Source organism: Chiloscyllium plagiosum, unplaced genomic scaffold, assembly GCF_037043375.1.
Source record: "Chiloscyllium plagiosum isolate Xiang-an unplaced genomic scaffold, Cpla_swu_hap1 HiC_scaffold_22, whole genome shotgun sequence".
Lineage (NCBI taxonomy): Eukaryota > Metazoa > Chordata > Chondrichthyes > Orectolobiformes > Hemiscylliidae > Chiloscyllium > Chiloscyllium plagiosum.
Window position 1 is genome coordinate 57818654 of NW_028270160.1, and position 15968 is coordinate 57834621.

Sequence of the window (15968 nt, forward strand, 5' to 3'; positions counted from 1 at the left end):
TGGTGGCTCAGTGGTTAGCATTGATGCCTCACAGCACCAGGGACCCAGGTGCGAATCCAGCCCTGGGTGACTGCGTGGGTTTCCTCCCACAGTCCAAAGATGTGTAGACTGGGTGGATTGGCCATGGGAAATGCAGAGTTATGGGGATATGTTGGGGAGGTTTGACCTTCTTGGGAAGGTCAGTGCAGACTCAGTGAATAACCTCTACCTGCACTGTAGGGATTCTATGAATACTTTGATTTTGTTAGTGAGCATGGGGACGGGCTGGAGGAAGCAAAATCTTAATTACACATGCTATTTAAAAGGATCTAGACACCTTTTGAAGCCCAATGTCTTTTAAATATTATTGTTATTACAACACACCTTTTTTTAAGAAGAAAGTTTCTGATCTCCGAGCCTGTTGTTATGACTCTTCCATCACTTTGAATTTTTCCACATTGTATCAGGCACTTCAGTGGCTCTGTTCACTTTGATAGTTTCTAAGGCAGATTAGACTGTAATTTTTTTGTGTGTGTATGGATCTTTTTAGGATGAGGGGAAAAAAAACTGGGATGAATTAGCCAGCTGATTTATATTTGCTTTCAAGCATTTTCATAAGTTTTGTGGTGATGGTTGTTTTGAAAACATAACTATTTTGTTTTCCATATTTCCCCCATCTGTCAGTTGCGTGTAATTTAAAAAATATTTTGATGGATTATCATGAGTAAGTGATTTCCCTTTCTAAAAGTATGCATGTTGGACTAATCCTCGCACTGAAAACACTCAATTGTCACTGTAATAACCCAGAAATGATTTAGTAGGCTTTCGTCAAATTTAATAATTTCATTTTATAGCGATACGGTAGCAGCCATCTATCACTCTGACTTGTGAATTTGTTGCTTATTCTATCAGTGCCCAATGGGCTCCCCCCTGTAGCTGTGAAGTGAGATTGTTTGGGAACATGATCTTGTTGAACAAAGAAGGTGTGTCTTGTCTGTCCTTCTGAGGTTACTCATGTGACATCTCAATAATTCAAGTTTCCTCACCTCATCAGACCTGCTCAGGACTGTTAGCTTTGAAATTTTACTTTGTTTAGATACAGAGACCTTGCGAATCCAGAAAAGGCTGTATTGGGACCCTCTCCATTGTCTCCTGGGATCGGGGATGTTTAGTTTTAGGGGTGAAGAGAGGGGGAAAAAGTGGGATTAGTTTGAAAAGGACAGAGATTTCTCAGGCCAGAATTTAACAGAGCTTGTTATGTTATTAGAGTCATAGAAATGTACAGCACAGAAACAGACTTCAGTCCATTTCATCCATACTGACCAGATATTCTAAATTAATCTAGTCCCATTTGCCAGCATCTGGCCCATATCCCTCTAAACCCTTCCTATTTATTTTACCCATCTAGATGCCTTTTTAAATGTTGTAATTTTACCACCCTCCACCACTTCCTCTGGCAGCTCATTCTACACAGACATCACCTAATGCATGAAAAAGTTGCCCTTCAGGTTCCTTTTAAATCTCTCCCCTCTCACCTTAAACAAATGTCCTCTAATTTTGGACTCCCCTACCCTGGGTAAAAGACCTTGACTATTCACCCTGTGCATGCCTCTAATGATTTTATAAACCTCTATAACGTCACCCGTCAGTCTCCAACAGTTCAGGGGAAGAAACTCCAACCAATTCAGCCTCTCCCTATAGCTCAAACCCTCCAACCCAGGCAACATCCTTGTAAATCTTTTCTGCACCCTTTCAAGTTTCACCACATATTTCCTATAGCAGGGAGACCAGAAATGACTGCAGAATCCTGTTACCATATTTTGTATTTGCTGTGAAATTCGATATGCTGGACTCTTGACAATTTGCATCAATTCTCAATGTTGCACTGAATTCATTTCTCAAGACATTCGGGGCATTTAGCATTAATTTATTCAGCAAAGTTGAATCGACTCCTGTATATCAGCAGGTAAGCACAAATTCATCTTGTGCTGAGCAGTTCTGTTTGTTCTTGCAGAACGATATTGCCAATCTCTACTTCCTCAGACAAGGTGAACTAGTCACTACTGTGGTAGTGGTGGTGCTCCCAAGATTGTTTTAAGGAAGGAATTTCGAAATATTAACCTGGTGATGACAAAGGAATGATGATGGGTGACCAAATCAGATTAGTATGTGACTTAGAGATGGTGTTTTGCCTGTGGCATTTCTGAAATGAAGATATGTCAGTGTCTCTTTGTATTTCAATTACATTGTGAAGAGTAACCAACATATTGCAATGCATACGGTTTTCTTTGACCTAGGGGGTATTCGGAATATCTTCTCCATTGTTCGAATGAAATGTTATTTTCTTTAGGCCAACAAAGTCCAATTATGTTTAACGTCTGTAAAAGGTCGACACAGGATAGTCTTTCACCGCTTGGTTTAACCGTTTACAAGAGAGTTTTAATTTCTAGAAATGCATAGTTTTTGAATGCTCACTAATCCAGATGGGAGATTGAATAGAAGTATTCAAAATGACGAAGGGTTTTGGTGGAGTAAATCTGGAGAAACTGTATCTACTTGCAAGAGGATTGGTAACTCGAGAGTGCAGATTGAAGGTAATTTGCAAAAGATCCATAGGGGCGATGAGATATTTTAATGCAGAAAATTAGGATTTGGAATGCACTGCCTATAATGTAATAACTTGCACCAGGCACCTGAGTAAATACTTGGAAAGGGGGAACTTTGAGGAACTGTATAGAAAAGGGCAGAGGAATGGCACGATGTGGATAATTTCTTGAAAGAGTTGGAACAGGCAAGATCGGCTGAATGATCTTGGACGTTGTTGCATTGATGTGGCACTCACTGTACAATGTCTCCAGCATTTAAACAGGGATGTGCCAATACAATGTGTTATCTCCTGTAATCACTGGAAAATGTGCTAGATGTGACCAGGAGCTGGATTAATGCTCGTGATGTAAAGTTAGAACTCTGCTTCCAAATTGAGCAACTGGGACAAATAAGTTGCAAGCATTCGAGATCAAATGGTCATGCTCTGCTTTCGACCAGGCTACATACATGTCCCAGAGAACAAGGGAGCAGTTATAAAAACAAATCTCTGGCAGGTTCTCACTGAAATGACGACACAACTGAAATAATATTGACTGTTCATTATCACCTGTAGATTGAGATTCGAGCGGTGTCCCTGATCACTCTGCATCGTTCTGTTGTATCCATTAACCTCCATGTTACATATCGCATGTTTTATTTGTTTTAAAATGATTTGAAACAAACAGGCAAGCACTGAGGGAAAAGTTGTGTAAGTGCAGTACAATCATTTCTACATCTATTCTGGAGCTGTGAGAGAGATCGGGGGATTTTTTTGATGAGTTGGGGAGGGGGTGTTGCTGTATCGTCGTAGGACATGCCAAACCTGCTGCGGTTCAGATATACATGAATTGGACATCTGCCAAGACACACTATTTGTTTTTAATTGACCTTTTTTCAAAGAGAGAGAGGTATCTGTGACAACACGCTGGGGTTTGGCTATTGTGCATAGTGGCAATTAACCCTTAAATAGGTACCAAATTATACAAGATACTTATCACTGGTGGTGGAATTGAGTGATCTTGGAAAGAGTGTTGGTCCTTGTAGATATTTCCTATTCGGAAATGCTATCACCCAACTATGGAGCAGGTAGGACTTGAAATCAGACCCCCTGATCCTGAGATGGGGACATTTACACTGCCCTGCAAGAGTCATGGTCCTTATAAAAGCTGGTTTCAGTTCATGTGAATCATCCTGATAATATTTGTGTTTAGTTGAATTCCTGATTCAGGAGAGGAGGTGATTGCTTGCAGACTTTAAGCACTCCTTTATATGTTAGGATTTGGGGACCTGTTTTGCACCCATGATACAGAAAATCATGCAGGGCATAAAGAGCTGACAGTTCAGCATAGGCCCATGATGTCCTGCCTGTTTGGGAGGCTTTGATGTTGCTACTTTCTCCTAAGGTGGGAAACATAATGGTGTAAAAACAATGACTGCAGATGCTGGAAACCAGATTCTGGATTAGTGGTGCTGGAAGAGCACAGCAGTTCAAAGCTCCTTGGATGCTGCCTGAACTGCTGTGCTCTTCCAGCACTACTAATCCAGAAGGCAGGAAACATAATGCCTGGTGTGAACCAGTTTTGTTCAGTACCAATAATCTTTTTTAATATTTGTTCAACGGATGTGAGCATTTATTGCCCATCCCGAGTTGCCCCTTGAGAAGGTGATGCAGTCCACAGGGAGGAATTTGCAGGATTTTGACCCAGCAACACTGAAGGGAATAGCAATATATTTCCAAGTCAGGATGGCTTGGAGGGGAGCTTGCAGGTAATGGTGTTCCACCTTCTGCCAATGTTAAATTGACAGCAATCAGACATCAAACCTGATGATTTCATGTGAAGTAATCCTGAGCAAAGTCTGCTTTACAGAATATTCGGGAACCTGCGGTGCTTTTACGAGGGAATAGGTTTTGTGGACAAAGCAAAACAGTTATTTCAAGAGAAATTCCTTACTTTTACTTGGACAATATATTGTCATTTGCATTGCCGTGTCCTCCAGTTGAGTGTGTGGTGTTGGATTGAAACCAGACATACTCATAACTTTCCACCAAATTCATGGACTGGATGAGGGAGAATCTCGAACCAATTAATTAATTTTTTGTAATTTTTCCAGGACATCTGATGGGCTGTGCCCATGCGGGTGTGATTCTGTCAAGGGTTTGCACCCCAGTGATACTTGCGTGTGTGTGTGTGTGTGTGTGTGTGTGTGTCTGTCCCATTCTGGTTTCGTGGTCAGCTCCATCCACAGGGTACAGAATCCACATGGTTGCCCCAATGCAGGACAGAGGGAGTGCTGCACAGTCAATGTGTGCCATCTTTCAGATAGGGCTGTTGAACTGAGAGTTTGACTGCCCTCAGATGGGTGTAAATGTTGGATTGTTTTGGTGTGTCATTTTTGTCAAGGGTAGGGAGATATGTGGCTCTGTGTCAATTTTTGATGAAACTGTGTTAAAATGCCAGAGAAAGTTGACTTTGATATAATGTTGCATTTACAGATGGGGTGGAATGGTGGGAGTCATTGAGGAGAAATTAGTTTATGATCCATCTTGTATCACTATGATCAGAATGTTGCTGATTAATCTTCAAACAGTTCATTGTTACAACTTAAAGAACTCAAAGTTCCATTTTGCTTTTTGTTTTATGCTCCATTTGCTGACCTACAGTAGTGTACAAATACGATATGCCATCTATTTTACTTAAACCTTAACTTTAACACGTTTTTATTCAAAGTTGTCAACAGTTCTCCACTTTCAGTGGAAAGTAGTTTGATTGGATCATTACTGTACATCTGGGGAGATTCCAAGTTTTATGTGTTCTGCAATCAACGGGTCGTTTTGATGTTAATACATGGGAAATCAGAAGGATTGCTGTCCATTTTACACCCCAACAAATTTTACGAATCACTGCATAGCAAATTGCCTCTGTCAATTTCAATTTCCACTCAAATGGTTAAGGCTCAAATTATGGATGGCATGGTAGCTCAGTGGTTAGCACTGCTGCCTCATAGCTCCAGGGAACCTGGGTTCGATTCCCGCCTCGGGTGACTGTCTGTGTGGTGTTTGCACATTCTCCCCGTGTCTGCGTGGGTTTCCTCTGGCTGCTCCAGTTTCCTCCCACAATCCAAAGATGTGCAGGTCAGATGAATTGGCCATGCTAAATTGCCCATGGTGTTCTGTGCATTAGTCAGGGGTAAATATAGGGTAGGGTAATGGGTCTGAGTGGGTTACTGTTTGGAGGGTCAGTGTGGACTTGTTGGGCCGAAGAACCTGTTTCCATACTGTAGGGAATCTATTCCATCTAATCTTGTTAAAATTTCATAAGGGCTTATGATTCTTCATTTGTGACAACCTGACATCAAAATTTATCCAGTCAGCCCATCGTGGACTGCCTCAGTCACTGCTCATGCTTGGATGATTCACCCTCCTTTCCTGGGACCCCGCTTCCTGGATTCTTGGAAGCTGCTTACAGGCACAACCCCAGTTTTTTTACAAACAGCAAGCTTCACCAAGCTGGTACTACCCCTAGCGTTGTTCTTTGAGTTCAACTCTAACTCAGTTGCTTAAGGCAGTTGCTGCTCTTGGGCCTTCAACCTGACTGTGTGCTGTACTGTGAACTATTAACTGCATACTGGCGCCTGCTGAGCCTTTCACACTCGTTGGACTTCCCTGAGCCCTCGTGACAAAGATGCTCAATTACTATTGGATTTTGCTGAACCTTTGAACTACGCAGGTGTATGTAGCAGTTGCTTTCAGCCCCATAGCTGACGACATTGCTGCTTTACACTTTGTTTCTCAGGCGGCCTCTTTCTGCGTGTTATCTTTGACCACCTCTTCAGTGACTCGCTATTCTGTTGAAACCCTTGAACTGGTCTTGCCCCTATTGTTAGGCAGCAATACGTGTAACTCTTGTTAGAACTTAGAATGTAGCAAACCCTTAGATCTGTCTATACCCTTGAATATTAGTGTTCACAGTGTTGCTGGCTCCTGCAGCACAAATTGATATGATGAGAAAGGAATTCATCTCCAGGTTTGTGGCGAAGTGAATTTGGCTGTCTGGCTCTGTTCAGTGGACATCTCCATGCCTGCCATTGGCAACTCTCTCCTGGGCTTAATTGACATAGCCCCACTCCAAGCCCACCAACCTGGGCTGGCAGATTGTAAGGAACTGAATGAAGATGTGCCCTAAATGGCCTAGATCCAATTTTAAAATTGTATCCCTTTGTTCTGGACTCCTTCTTGTGACTGACCATCTTGGTGACCTCTTTGGTCTGACCAAGTTGTGCTTGCTTAAGAGATAAAGGTTCACTTGCCTCTCTTCCAACCGAGTTCACTATATCCAGTGCTCCCATTGTAGCCTTCTCTACATCAGGGAGACCAACCGTAAACTAAGGGAACAGTTCGCTGAGCATCGCAGCTGTGCCCTCAGGGGCCAACCAGACCTTGAAATCACCACCCATTTTAATTCCACTTTTCCCCCTCCCTTTCCAGCATGACTATTCCTTTGCCTTCTCCATTGCTACAACGAACCAAACCGCAAATTGGAGGAACGCCTCATTTTCTGCCTGGGCAGTCCAATTTCAAATAACCTTCCTTCCCATCCCCTGACTCCCTTCCCAGCCCCTTCCCCCTCCCTTCTACCCCTCCCTGCCACCAACCGGATTCATTCCTCCCATTGATCAACCAGGTTGTACCCTCTACCTGTCTTCACCTATCCCCACTTCACTACCCTCTCCCTGTCACCCCATTTATCTGCAGATCCCCCTACACCCGCCCCCCCCCCCCCCCCCCCCCCCCCCCCCCAATCCCTGAAGAAGGGTTACACCTGAAACGTTGACTTCTCCACCTCCCTGATACTGCCTGGCTTTCTGTGTTCTCCCAGCCTCCCTGTCTACTTTGGATTCCAGTATCTGCAGTTTTTTTTGTCTCTACTTAAGAGGAAGCAAGTTGGAATCCTTGGGATGTATGTTACAGTTTTCCTCCAATTGTGCAGATTAATTTCGGAACTGTTTGGACACAGGACCAGTTCCCATGACCAGCATGCTGTGTGGACAGAGCCCATTTGGATGTCGATTTGGTTTTGTATGAAATCAGCAATTATACACTGAGAAGGAAAGTATTTATTTAAGGAAAAATACAAAGTAATGTATGCTTGTAGCTTTAGAAATGGGTATACCAATTTAATTCAAGATATGGTTGAAAGTAAATCTTTCCTGCAAGAAGAATATAGTTGTGGTTGGCCTGCTGCACACTAATGCATTGACCATGTGAATTTTCAGTTTTACCGTGTCTAGAACAGATACAAGAGCTACCTCTAATGGGTGGCTGAATCGAGTTACACCTATCCATTAATCCTCAACAGTTTAGGAGCATGTTGACTGACTTGAGGGAAATTAGCAAAATCATGGATACAGTACTGGAGGAGGCCATTTGGCCTGTTATCTCAATGCTGGCCCTCTGCAAGGACAATGCAGGTAGTACCACCCCTCCTCGTTTTTCTTGCAGCTCGGAAATTCTACCTCTTCAGATAACGATCTAGTTTTCTTTTGAGAGCTGGGATTGAACCTGCCTCCACCACACTGTTTCTCAGGTAGCTCACTCCCGATCCTAACCACTTGCTGTGTGAAAAACGGTTTCCTCATGTCGCTCTCACATCTTTCACCAATCATCTCTGGATCTTGGTCTTGCCATCTCATGAGAGCAGGTTCACCCTGTCTACTCTGTCAGCTATTTGATTCTGAACACCTTGATCAGATTTCCTCTTGCCCCCCTTTTTTAGAGGGAGCATCTTCTCCAATCTGTTTGAACCCATCCGCGTAACTGAAGTTTCTCATCCCTGAAAAAAATCTAGTAAATCTTTTCTGCACCCTGTGTAAAGCCTTCACATCCTTGTGAAATAGTGTCGCCCAGAACTGGGTGCAGTGCTCCCATTGAGACTGAAGCAGTGTTTTATCCCGGAATGGCATGATCCAGGAGGAGGCCATTTGACCCATTGTGCCAATCTCCTGCCTTTTCTCCAGGTTGCTACACGCCATTTCAATATCCGAAAGCACCCAGTGCTGTCTTGAATACCTCAGTTGGATCTGTCTCCTCCACATTTCCAAGTAGTACGTTCCAGTAGTACTTAATGTATGAAAACGTTTTTTTTTTCTCATATCACCACTGCTTCATTTGCACATGACTTTAAAACTATGCCCTCTCCTCCTTTTTTCCTTTACAAGTGGGAACAGCTTCTCCCTATCTATCACCCTTGTTATGATAAATTTCACACACACAATGATTTAACTTCCGGTTTGTGCTGATGAGCAGAACAAGTCGTCATCTTATCCAAAGTCAAGTTAGCTGGGAGCTGACACCAGCCTTTCTGAATAATGTACACTGCGCAGATGTCACAATTCACATTGAACTTTTCCCTACCCTCCTCCAATAGCATCGAGAGCCAAATGTATAATTTGCAGGTCCCATTCAGAATTAGAGGAGAGACATTTGGTTGGTTTTGCTGCTCTGAAATTCAGGAGACATTGAAATGTGGTGCTGCGATGCGCCACAGCTGGGGTCTCTCTAACTCTGTGTAGACTGGGGCATGGGTATTTTATCTTGTCAGTTTGTACAACATCCAACCGTATGATGCATTTACCCAGCAAAGCGTGAAGTGATGGGGTGGGCTCCTAAACTCCATCTCAGCCAGAATTGTTGGGCATCCACCTTCTAGAATCTCTTAAATACATTCTCCAACAATTTTCTGTTTGGGTTCCAATTAAAGCAATCACAGCTCATCAAATTATAGAGTGGCATTGTCTTCATTATTACTGTGTGTGCAGAAAGCCTGTGAATCTAGCAGCTACACAAGATACAGTTTTGCAATGTAGATATATTGTTGTGTATATAGCATTAGTTTAGGTGTGGTGTCAGCCAGCCTGAATTAGTGCAGGATAATGGTTCCATTAGCCATTATTCTACCACTTCCTGTTTAGGTTGCCATAGGCTGAACTTAACTGCCAGGATAAAGCAAAACACTTGTTTAAAGTCTTGTTTCAAACACATGCTTTTTATGCATTAATTATGTGTGTGTTTTTTGTCCAAACGTGTTTCAAATACTTAAGCAGTTTCATGAGCTTCCATTTCCCAGAAGCGTGACAGTTGGATTTATTAAATTTGTGTGTAAATTTTTAAACTGTTGTGTTTCACTGATTCATATTACTCATCATTCCAGGATTTATTTACATTATATCATTAATAGATTGTGATACATCCCTTGTTACATTGGGATCATAGTGGAAACAAATATTTCCTATCCCCAGCATTGCCTGGTTTTGCCAGTGATTTGCCAGACATTTCATTTAAGTAGCAACATGAGGCTAAGGCAACTTGTGCATGCAGCAACAGGCGCAGCCTGTGTTCCGCTCTGTGATGAACATTCCATGTCAACCCATGTAACGCGTGTTTCTCTGCAGATGCTGATGATGATGGTGGTGATGTTGATGGCACCAAAATCATTGTCCTCAGTTACCCCCAGTACTGCCGCTATCGGACTATGCTGAAGAGAATTCAAAACCGATCGTCGTCTTGGCTGGTCAATGAATTTGTAATGGCCCTGGGTGGCATTGCGATATTAAATGGAAGTACCCGGATCCTCTACTGCCGTGACACATTTGATCATCCGACTCTGATTGAAAATGAGAGCGTTTGCGATGAGTTTGGTAAGTACTTTCTCTCACTTTGTTGTAATCTCATCAATGTGGTTGAAATAGAGGACATTGTAAAAGTTTTGAATTCCAACTGATAGACTGCATAACTCTTTTTAAACAGACTTTAAGGTTGCCAAAGTATGTTGCAGTCCAAGGACTGTACTCATTCCTGTAATGCTAAAGTGAAGAAATTAAAATGAAACATTTTTTTTGTGTAGCTTCCCATTAGATTGTCACATTAGTTTCCTCGGAAATTGTTTGGTATTGTTAGAGAAGAGGGTGTTTTGTGCCTTCAAGCTGTGCTGTTTGAGAAATAACCTGAAAAGTAAATATGAACACTCAGTGTTTGTCACTCAGTGTTAGCTGCAAAACAAAAGTTTGAATTCCTTTCTGGTACAAAATGTTTAGTGGTTGAATAAAAGCAACAAAAGTCAGGAAGAATGATTTCACTGAGGATGCATTAAAACTAAACTTTATTTTTGGTGCAATAACGTTTTGCTCTGTACTGATGGCAGAGTTGGACTGTGAATGAAGCCTCAATCCACCTCAAGCCAACACACAGCAACGATATGTTTTGCATCCATTCTACACTATGTACCTTTAGCATCCATATGAAAACAACAGTACTTAACACTACACCAATCCTACCTTGTAAATCTAGCATAAAGGATACAGTTTTGACAAACTCTCTCTTTTACATACACCTATAGCATGTATGTATACAAACATGAATTTATATAGATATGAGAGCAATAAACCAAGCCAAATAAACTAAACAATAAATTGCCTTCTCCATTTCCTCACGAATAGTACAGTTTGTCATCTTATGAGTGGTACTCACTGCAGGTACGAAAGATTGTGGCAGTTTGTACAACAGAAAAGATGTATGCTTCAATGTTTAGAAATCTGTCAAATTGTTTAATTTGTTGATATTTGTCTTTCTCATTTGATTGCTGAAATCATCAATTTATAGAAGCAGACGAGGAATAAGGTCCTAAAGCGTTTTGGAATATCAAAGGGGCAGCCTTTGCTGAATATTTGTAAAACCCAGAGTCTGCAGGATTCGGAAGGTTCAGAACACTTCATAAAATGTTGCATTTAAATTTGTCTTTTTTTTTCTGGCTGCATACATTAAATGTTTTTAGTGCAGTAAGGCTTCATAGAGTCAAAATGGCATCCAGCCAGGGATGGAGGCATTGAGTCAGATAATCAAGCAGCTTGAAGAGGCAGAGAGGTTTCTGGAGGGAATTCCAGAGATGGGGGTAACCAAAAGCTTTTTGCCAACAGTGAGACAAGAGAAAGGAGGGTAAAGTGCAGGAGTATGAATTCGACCAGTTGAGTTCTTGTTTGACAGATAAAGAGGAGCTACCTCATCGTTACAATATCACCTCAGTGCTGCGCTGGTGAACCATTTTGTCTTCGAGTTAGGAAGTTGGGATTAACACGCATTGGGCTTTAGTTAAACTGAGGAAGCTGGAGATTACCACATTCTGCAGCTTTTCTGGGACCAAAGTAAACATGATATCAATTCTGAGAAGGGCTGAGTTGTTGATACAGAGCAGGTATTTTTGCTGAAAAATCACATTCTGTTGGACTGTTGCCAGCAATGAGTAAAACTGACAAAATGCAGTTGGCAATATTGGTCGTGTTTCCTTTATTTGGAAATATTAACCTTGAACTGTTGAGCTCTGGAATTCTTGGTCTGCAGCTGCCATTAGATTATCAAATTACTTTACTTTGTTTCTGTGCAGATTATTATCAGCCAATGGCACTAGAAATTCAGTTTTTTTTTCCATTTAAATGTTTGTCCTATGGAAAAGTGCAACTCCTTTTAAAAAAAACGCTTTTAAGTAGCTGCCCGTTCTAGGCAAGCTGAGTGGAAAAGTACACAATGGGCTGACTCATTGGTTCAGATAATATGTTTATGAGCACAAAGACAAGTAACTGTATTGATGGAATTATTAAAGTCAATTATTATAGTATGTGATTTCAAGTGTGTCTAATTTTTAGTGGATAACAAATTGGTTTAACATAGTACTCTTATGTTTTATAGATATTTGTAATACAGTATTTGTATGTGTATATGCATGTATTGTAAATGGAATTTTCCTAAAGTCTGCTGGATTCCATTCTAATGTAGTAATCACATAACATGATTGCCATTTTGCATTACACTGACGTTGTAAAATAATCTCTCATCCTGGCACTGTGACAAAAACACTTCAATGTTGTAATGTAAAATTGCATTCACAGTATATGTTATAGAAGTAATAGATAAACACCAGGGCACCAGTTGACGGCTGTAACCTGGCCTCAGGCATGGTTGGCTCATTGTAAACATCCGAAGCTTCATTCTTATAGCTGACGATGTCACATGGCTCCCACATTTAGCTTTTACAGTCTTATAAACTGCTCTTGACCATCCAATAATACCTGTCTGTCTTGGTACCTCTCTCCACTTCTCCTCTGTTATTTTATACAAAACGGGTACAATATTAGCCACCATCTTGTATAAATATCTCATTAAACGATACACACTACTTTGTGCCACTACTTTTCAGGTGGAACAATATTCTTTTTTCAGAAAATGCCAATTCTTAAATGGTGTTTTTTTCTGACTACTTACTCACAGAAGCACTCCATTAGAATTTGCAAACTTCCCTGAGCAACCCCCAGTGAAACTGACTTGTTTGCATTTACTTCAAAACATTACCTACTTATTACATAAAAGAGAAATGGAAGGAGTAAAAATCATACATTAATAAGTCTCAGACTCCAACTCTCTGGGAGCAAGGTTGACTACTGAATAGTCATTCCTTTTCAATTGTGCTTATTCCATTATTGAGTTATAGCGATGTCCGTACGTTAATCACAACAGCAAGGCTCATGCAGTGTCTTTGTAAAGAAACAGACATCCTTTAAACAGGAGTGTAATTAAAGTGCTGAGGAATGAGTGAATGTTATACCATGAAAATATCCAATGAAAATACTGTTTCTCCCAAGTTTCCATGGTAAAGTTGTTATGTACAATCATGTTCCTGAACAGCAAGTAATTTTAGCAATTAGTTAATATAAATAACCAACCTGCAAAATGCATCAAATGATTATTTTGTTTTTGCAGTGCAAATATTAACATTATCAACCAGCTACTTCAAACCTGTTCAGGAATATGATGAAGTACTCCCCACTTGCCTTGATGAGCATAACTCCAACTACACTTGTGAATCTTGACACCATTCAGGACAAGCGTCCACTCCCACTCCCCCCAGCGGTCTGTACAGTTTACAAGGTGCACTGCAGCAAATGGCCAACAGCCCAATGCAAAACCAGTCACCTGAACCACGTAAAAGGACAGCAGACTCATCATAACATGTCTGCAAGTTCCTGTCTGATCTGACTTGGGGCAATATACTGTTCCTTCGTTGTCACTGGATCAAAAAACTCTGTAGTTATATCCAGACTCAATGTTCCCTGTTTTCTGCAGTGTGCAGACTTCCGAGGTCTGATTGTGACAGCGACTTCCACAAGCTGATATCAATGTGCGGCAGTGAGCATGGGAGCTCCTCGTGACTGCACGACTGTGTATCTATGCAGCTTTGAGGGAGTATTGCCTACAGTCCAAGGAGTTCAAGAAGGCAGCTCACCTCAACTTCTTGAGGCCTGTTGGGGATGGGCAATAAATGCTGGCCTAGCCAGTGATGCCCACATCCAAATAATGAAGCAAAGGAAATCTTTGTGAGCAGAGAGCTAAATCATCTGTCGTTCTTCCTCCCTGCGTCTCAGTCCCTTGGCCTTCGGGTAACGTCATTAAACAAGCCTCTTGGTTTTAGATTTTGTGGTGGGTTATTGAAACCCGAACTGTTTGAGTTTTGGGAGAAGTATTTATTGTCCTGATGTAATTCCCATGTGCCAGTTCTGACATTATTCTGTAATATTATAACTGTGACTGTTAATAGTGATGAAGAAACCAGGGCACCTCCAGTGGTTTTGGGCAGACGAGTGTCAGGAAGAGTAGAGTGAACTTACTTGATGGAAGAAATAGCATGAAAAGGTGGATGAGTTTATCTCTAGTTAGCCTCTGGTCTCCAGAGGCACTGGGCTGGAGAGCAGCCAATTGTGAAATAGCCAATGAAAGAGCAGCTGGTCAGCTGATGAAGATATTGATGATGAAATATTCCGTCCAACAGGAGCCTGGCGTTTACACTGTTCTTTCTGTCTCATGGGATGAAACACAACTCTGTTTTCTTCGTCCGTTTCTGCATTGTCCAGTTTTGCAGCCATTGAGCTTTGTAATGTTATCGAGTTTTGGGGAACAACTGCAATTAGCCAGGTCCAAAATAATAACCTGGTCCCAAAATAACACCGGAAACAATTTGTGTGACACTGTTTGGAAAATGAGTGCGTCTTGTCTGCAGATAACTCCCCAGATTATGGAGTGTAACAAATGGTGGGGGATATGATGCCTGCCTGTCTTTTGATGGCAAAGAGCCAAGACTATAGAAACATGGAGTGCATTCCTGAAGATCAATGTTTGAACTGTATTCTAGAGCTCGGAATTGTGAAACGGATGTGACTTTATAGGGAAATGGGTATCTAGGCTGAGCTTCAGTTAAAATATTCTTGGTCTTCTCAAAAGCCATCAGTAGAAACAGTTTGGACTGTTGGTGCGTATCTAAAGAGGAATTGTTACTTTAAGTTTTAACAATTCCCTTTTTAAATTTAACTTCCGGTTATGTGACACTTGCTTTTTGAAATCAGGTCTGCTGTGTTCTTGGGTTAACTGTTTAGAATGGACAGGCAAGGGAGCAATCAGCCTTTCTTCAAACACTTCCTTAAACATTTCATTTGTCTCCTGTTATCAGATTCACAAAATGTGTAACCGTTTGATTGGGCTTATTTCAGCAGCTGTGATAAGACACTTACAGTTATCAGTGCTGGTTTCTTTCCAGATTGAGTCCATGACCTAATCACACTGTTAATGATCGAGTGGAAACATGAACTCAAGCTGGTGCAACACTTGCACTTTCCAAACGACAAGTTGTGGGTTTACGTTGATCGAAGCAGGCTGTGTAGATAATGATGTCTATCTCTGTGTTCTCGTACAGTGTGGAAGCAGACCATTTGCCCCACTGAGTTCAAACCAGCCCTCCAAAGAGCATCCCACCCAGACCCAACACCTATCCCTTTAACCCTGTATTTCCCATGAATAGTCTGCCCTGCCTGCACATCACAGGCCAATGTAGCATGGCCAGTCTACCTAACCTGTACCAGAGGAAACGAGAGCACCCAGAGGAAACCCACATGGGCGTGAGGAGAATGTGCAAACTCCACACAGGCAGTCACCCAAGGGTGGAATCGAACCCGGAACCCTGGTGCTGTGAGGCAGCAGTGCTAATCACTGAGCCATTCTGCTGCCCCTTCCCTGCCTGTGATAATTATATCTTTAGAATTAGTGACCTATGTATTACATAGTAACTTTGAACTAATCGCACACGCAGACTATTAGCTTGGAATTTCAGTTGCACTACACTTTACAGATCCCCTGTACTTTCTGTGCCCTTTTTTTAGTTTGTTCCATTGTTGTTCACACCAATTATTTATGCTAGACTGAATCTCAGAAGTCTCCCTGCCCAGCTCTATTCTGTCCTCGCTCAGGCCTCCACACACCCGCATATCTGGCAGATATCATCAGAGATTGTTTAGATGTGACAATGCTTATT

The 15968-nt window shown here is 41.7% G+C and overlaps 1 protein-coding gene across 2 annotated transcripts in view; it reads left to right on the forward strand.

The window, feature by feature from the left end:
* Nucleotides 1–15968, forward strand: part of arid5b (AT-rich interaction domain 5B) — a 126909-nt gene that overhangs the window by 30254 nt on the left and 80687 nt on the right. Inside the window, exon 4 of one of the 2 annotated variants that reach the window (XM_043712312.2) lies at nt 10015–10260. The exons of the other annotated variant lie outside the window; for it this stretch is intronic. Coding sequence (XP_043568247.2) covers nt 10015–10260 — 246 coding nt within the window. The remainder of the gene's footprint in view (nt 1–10014; nt 10261–15968) is intronic. 2 annotated transcript variants of the gene reach the window in all.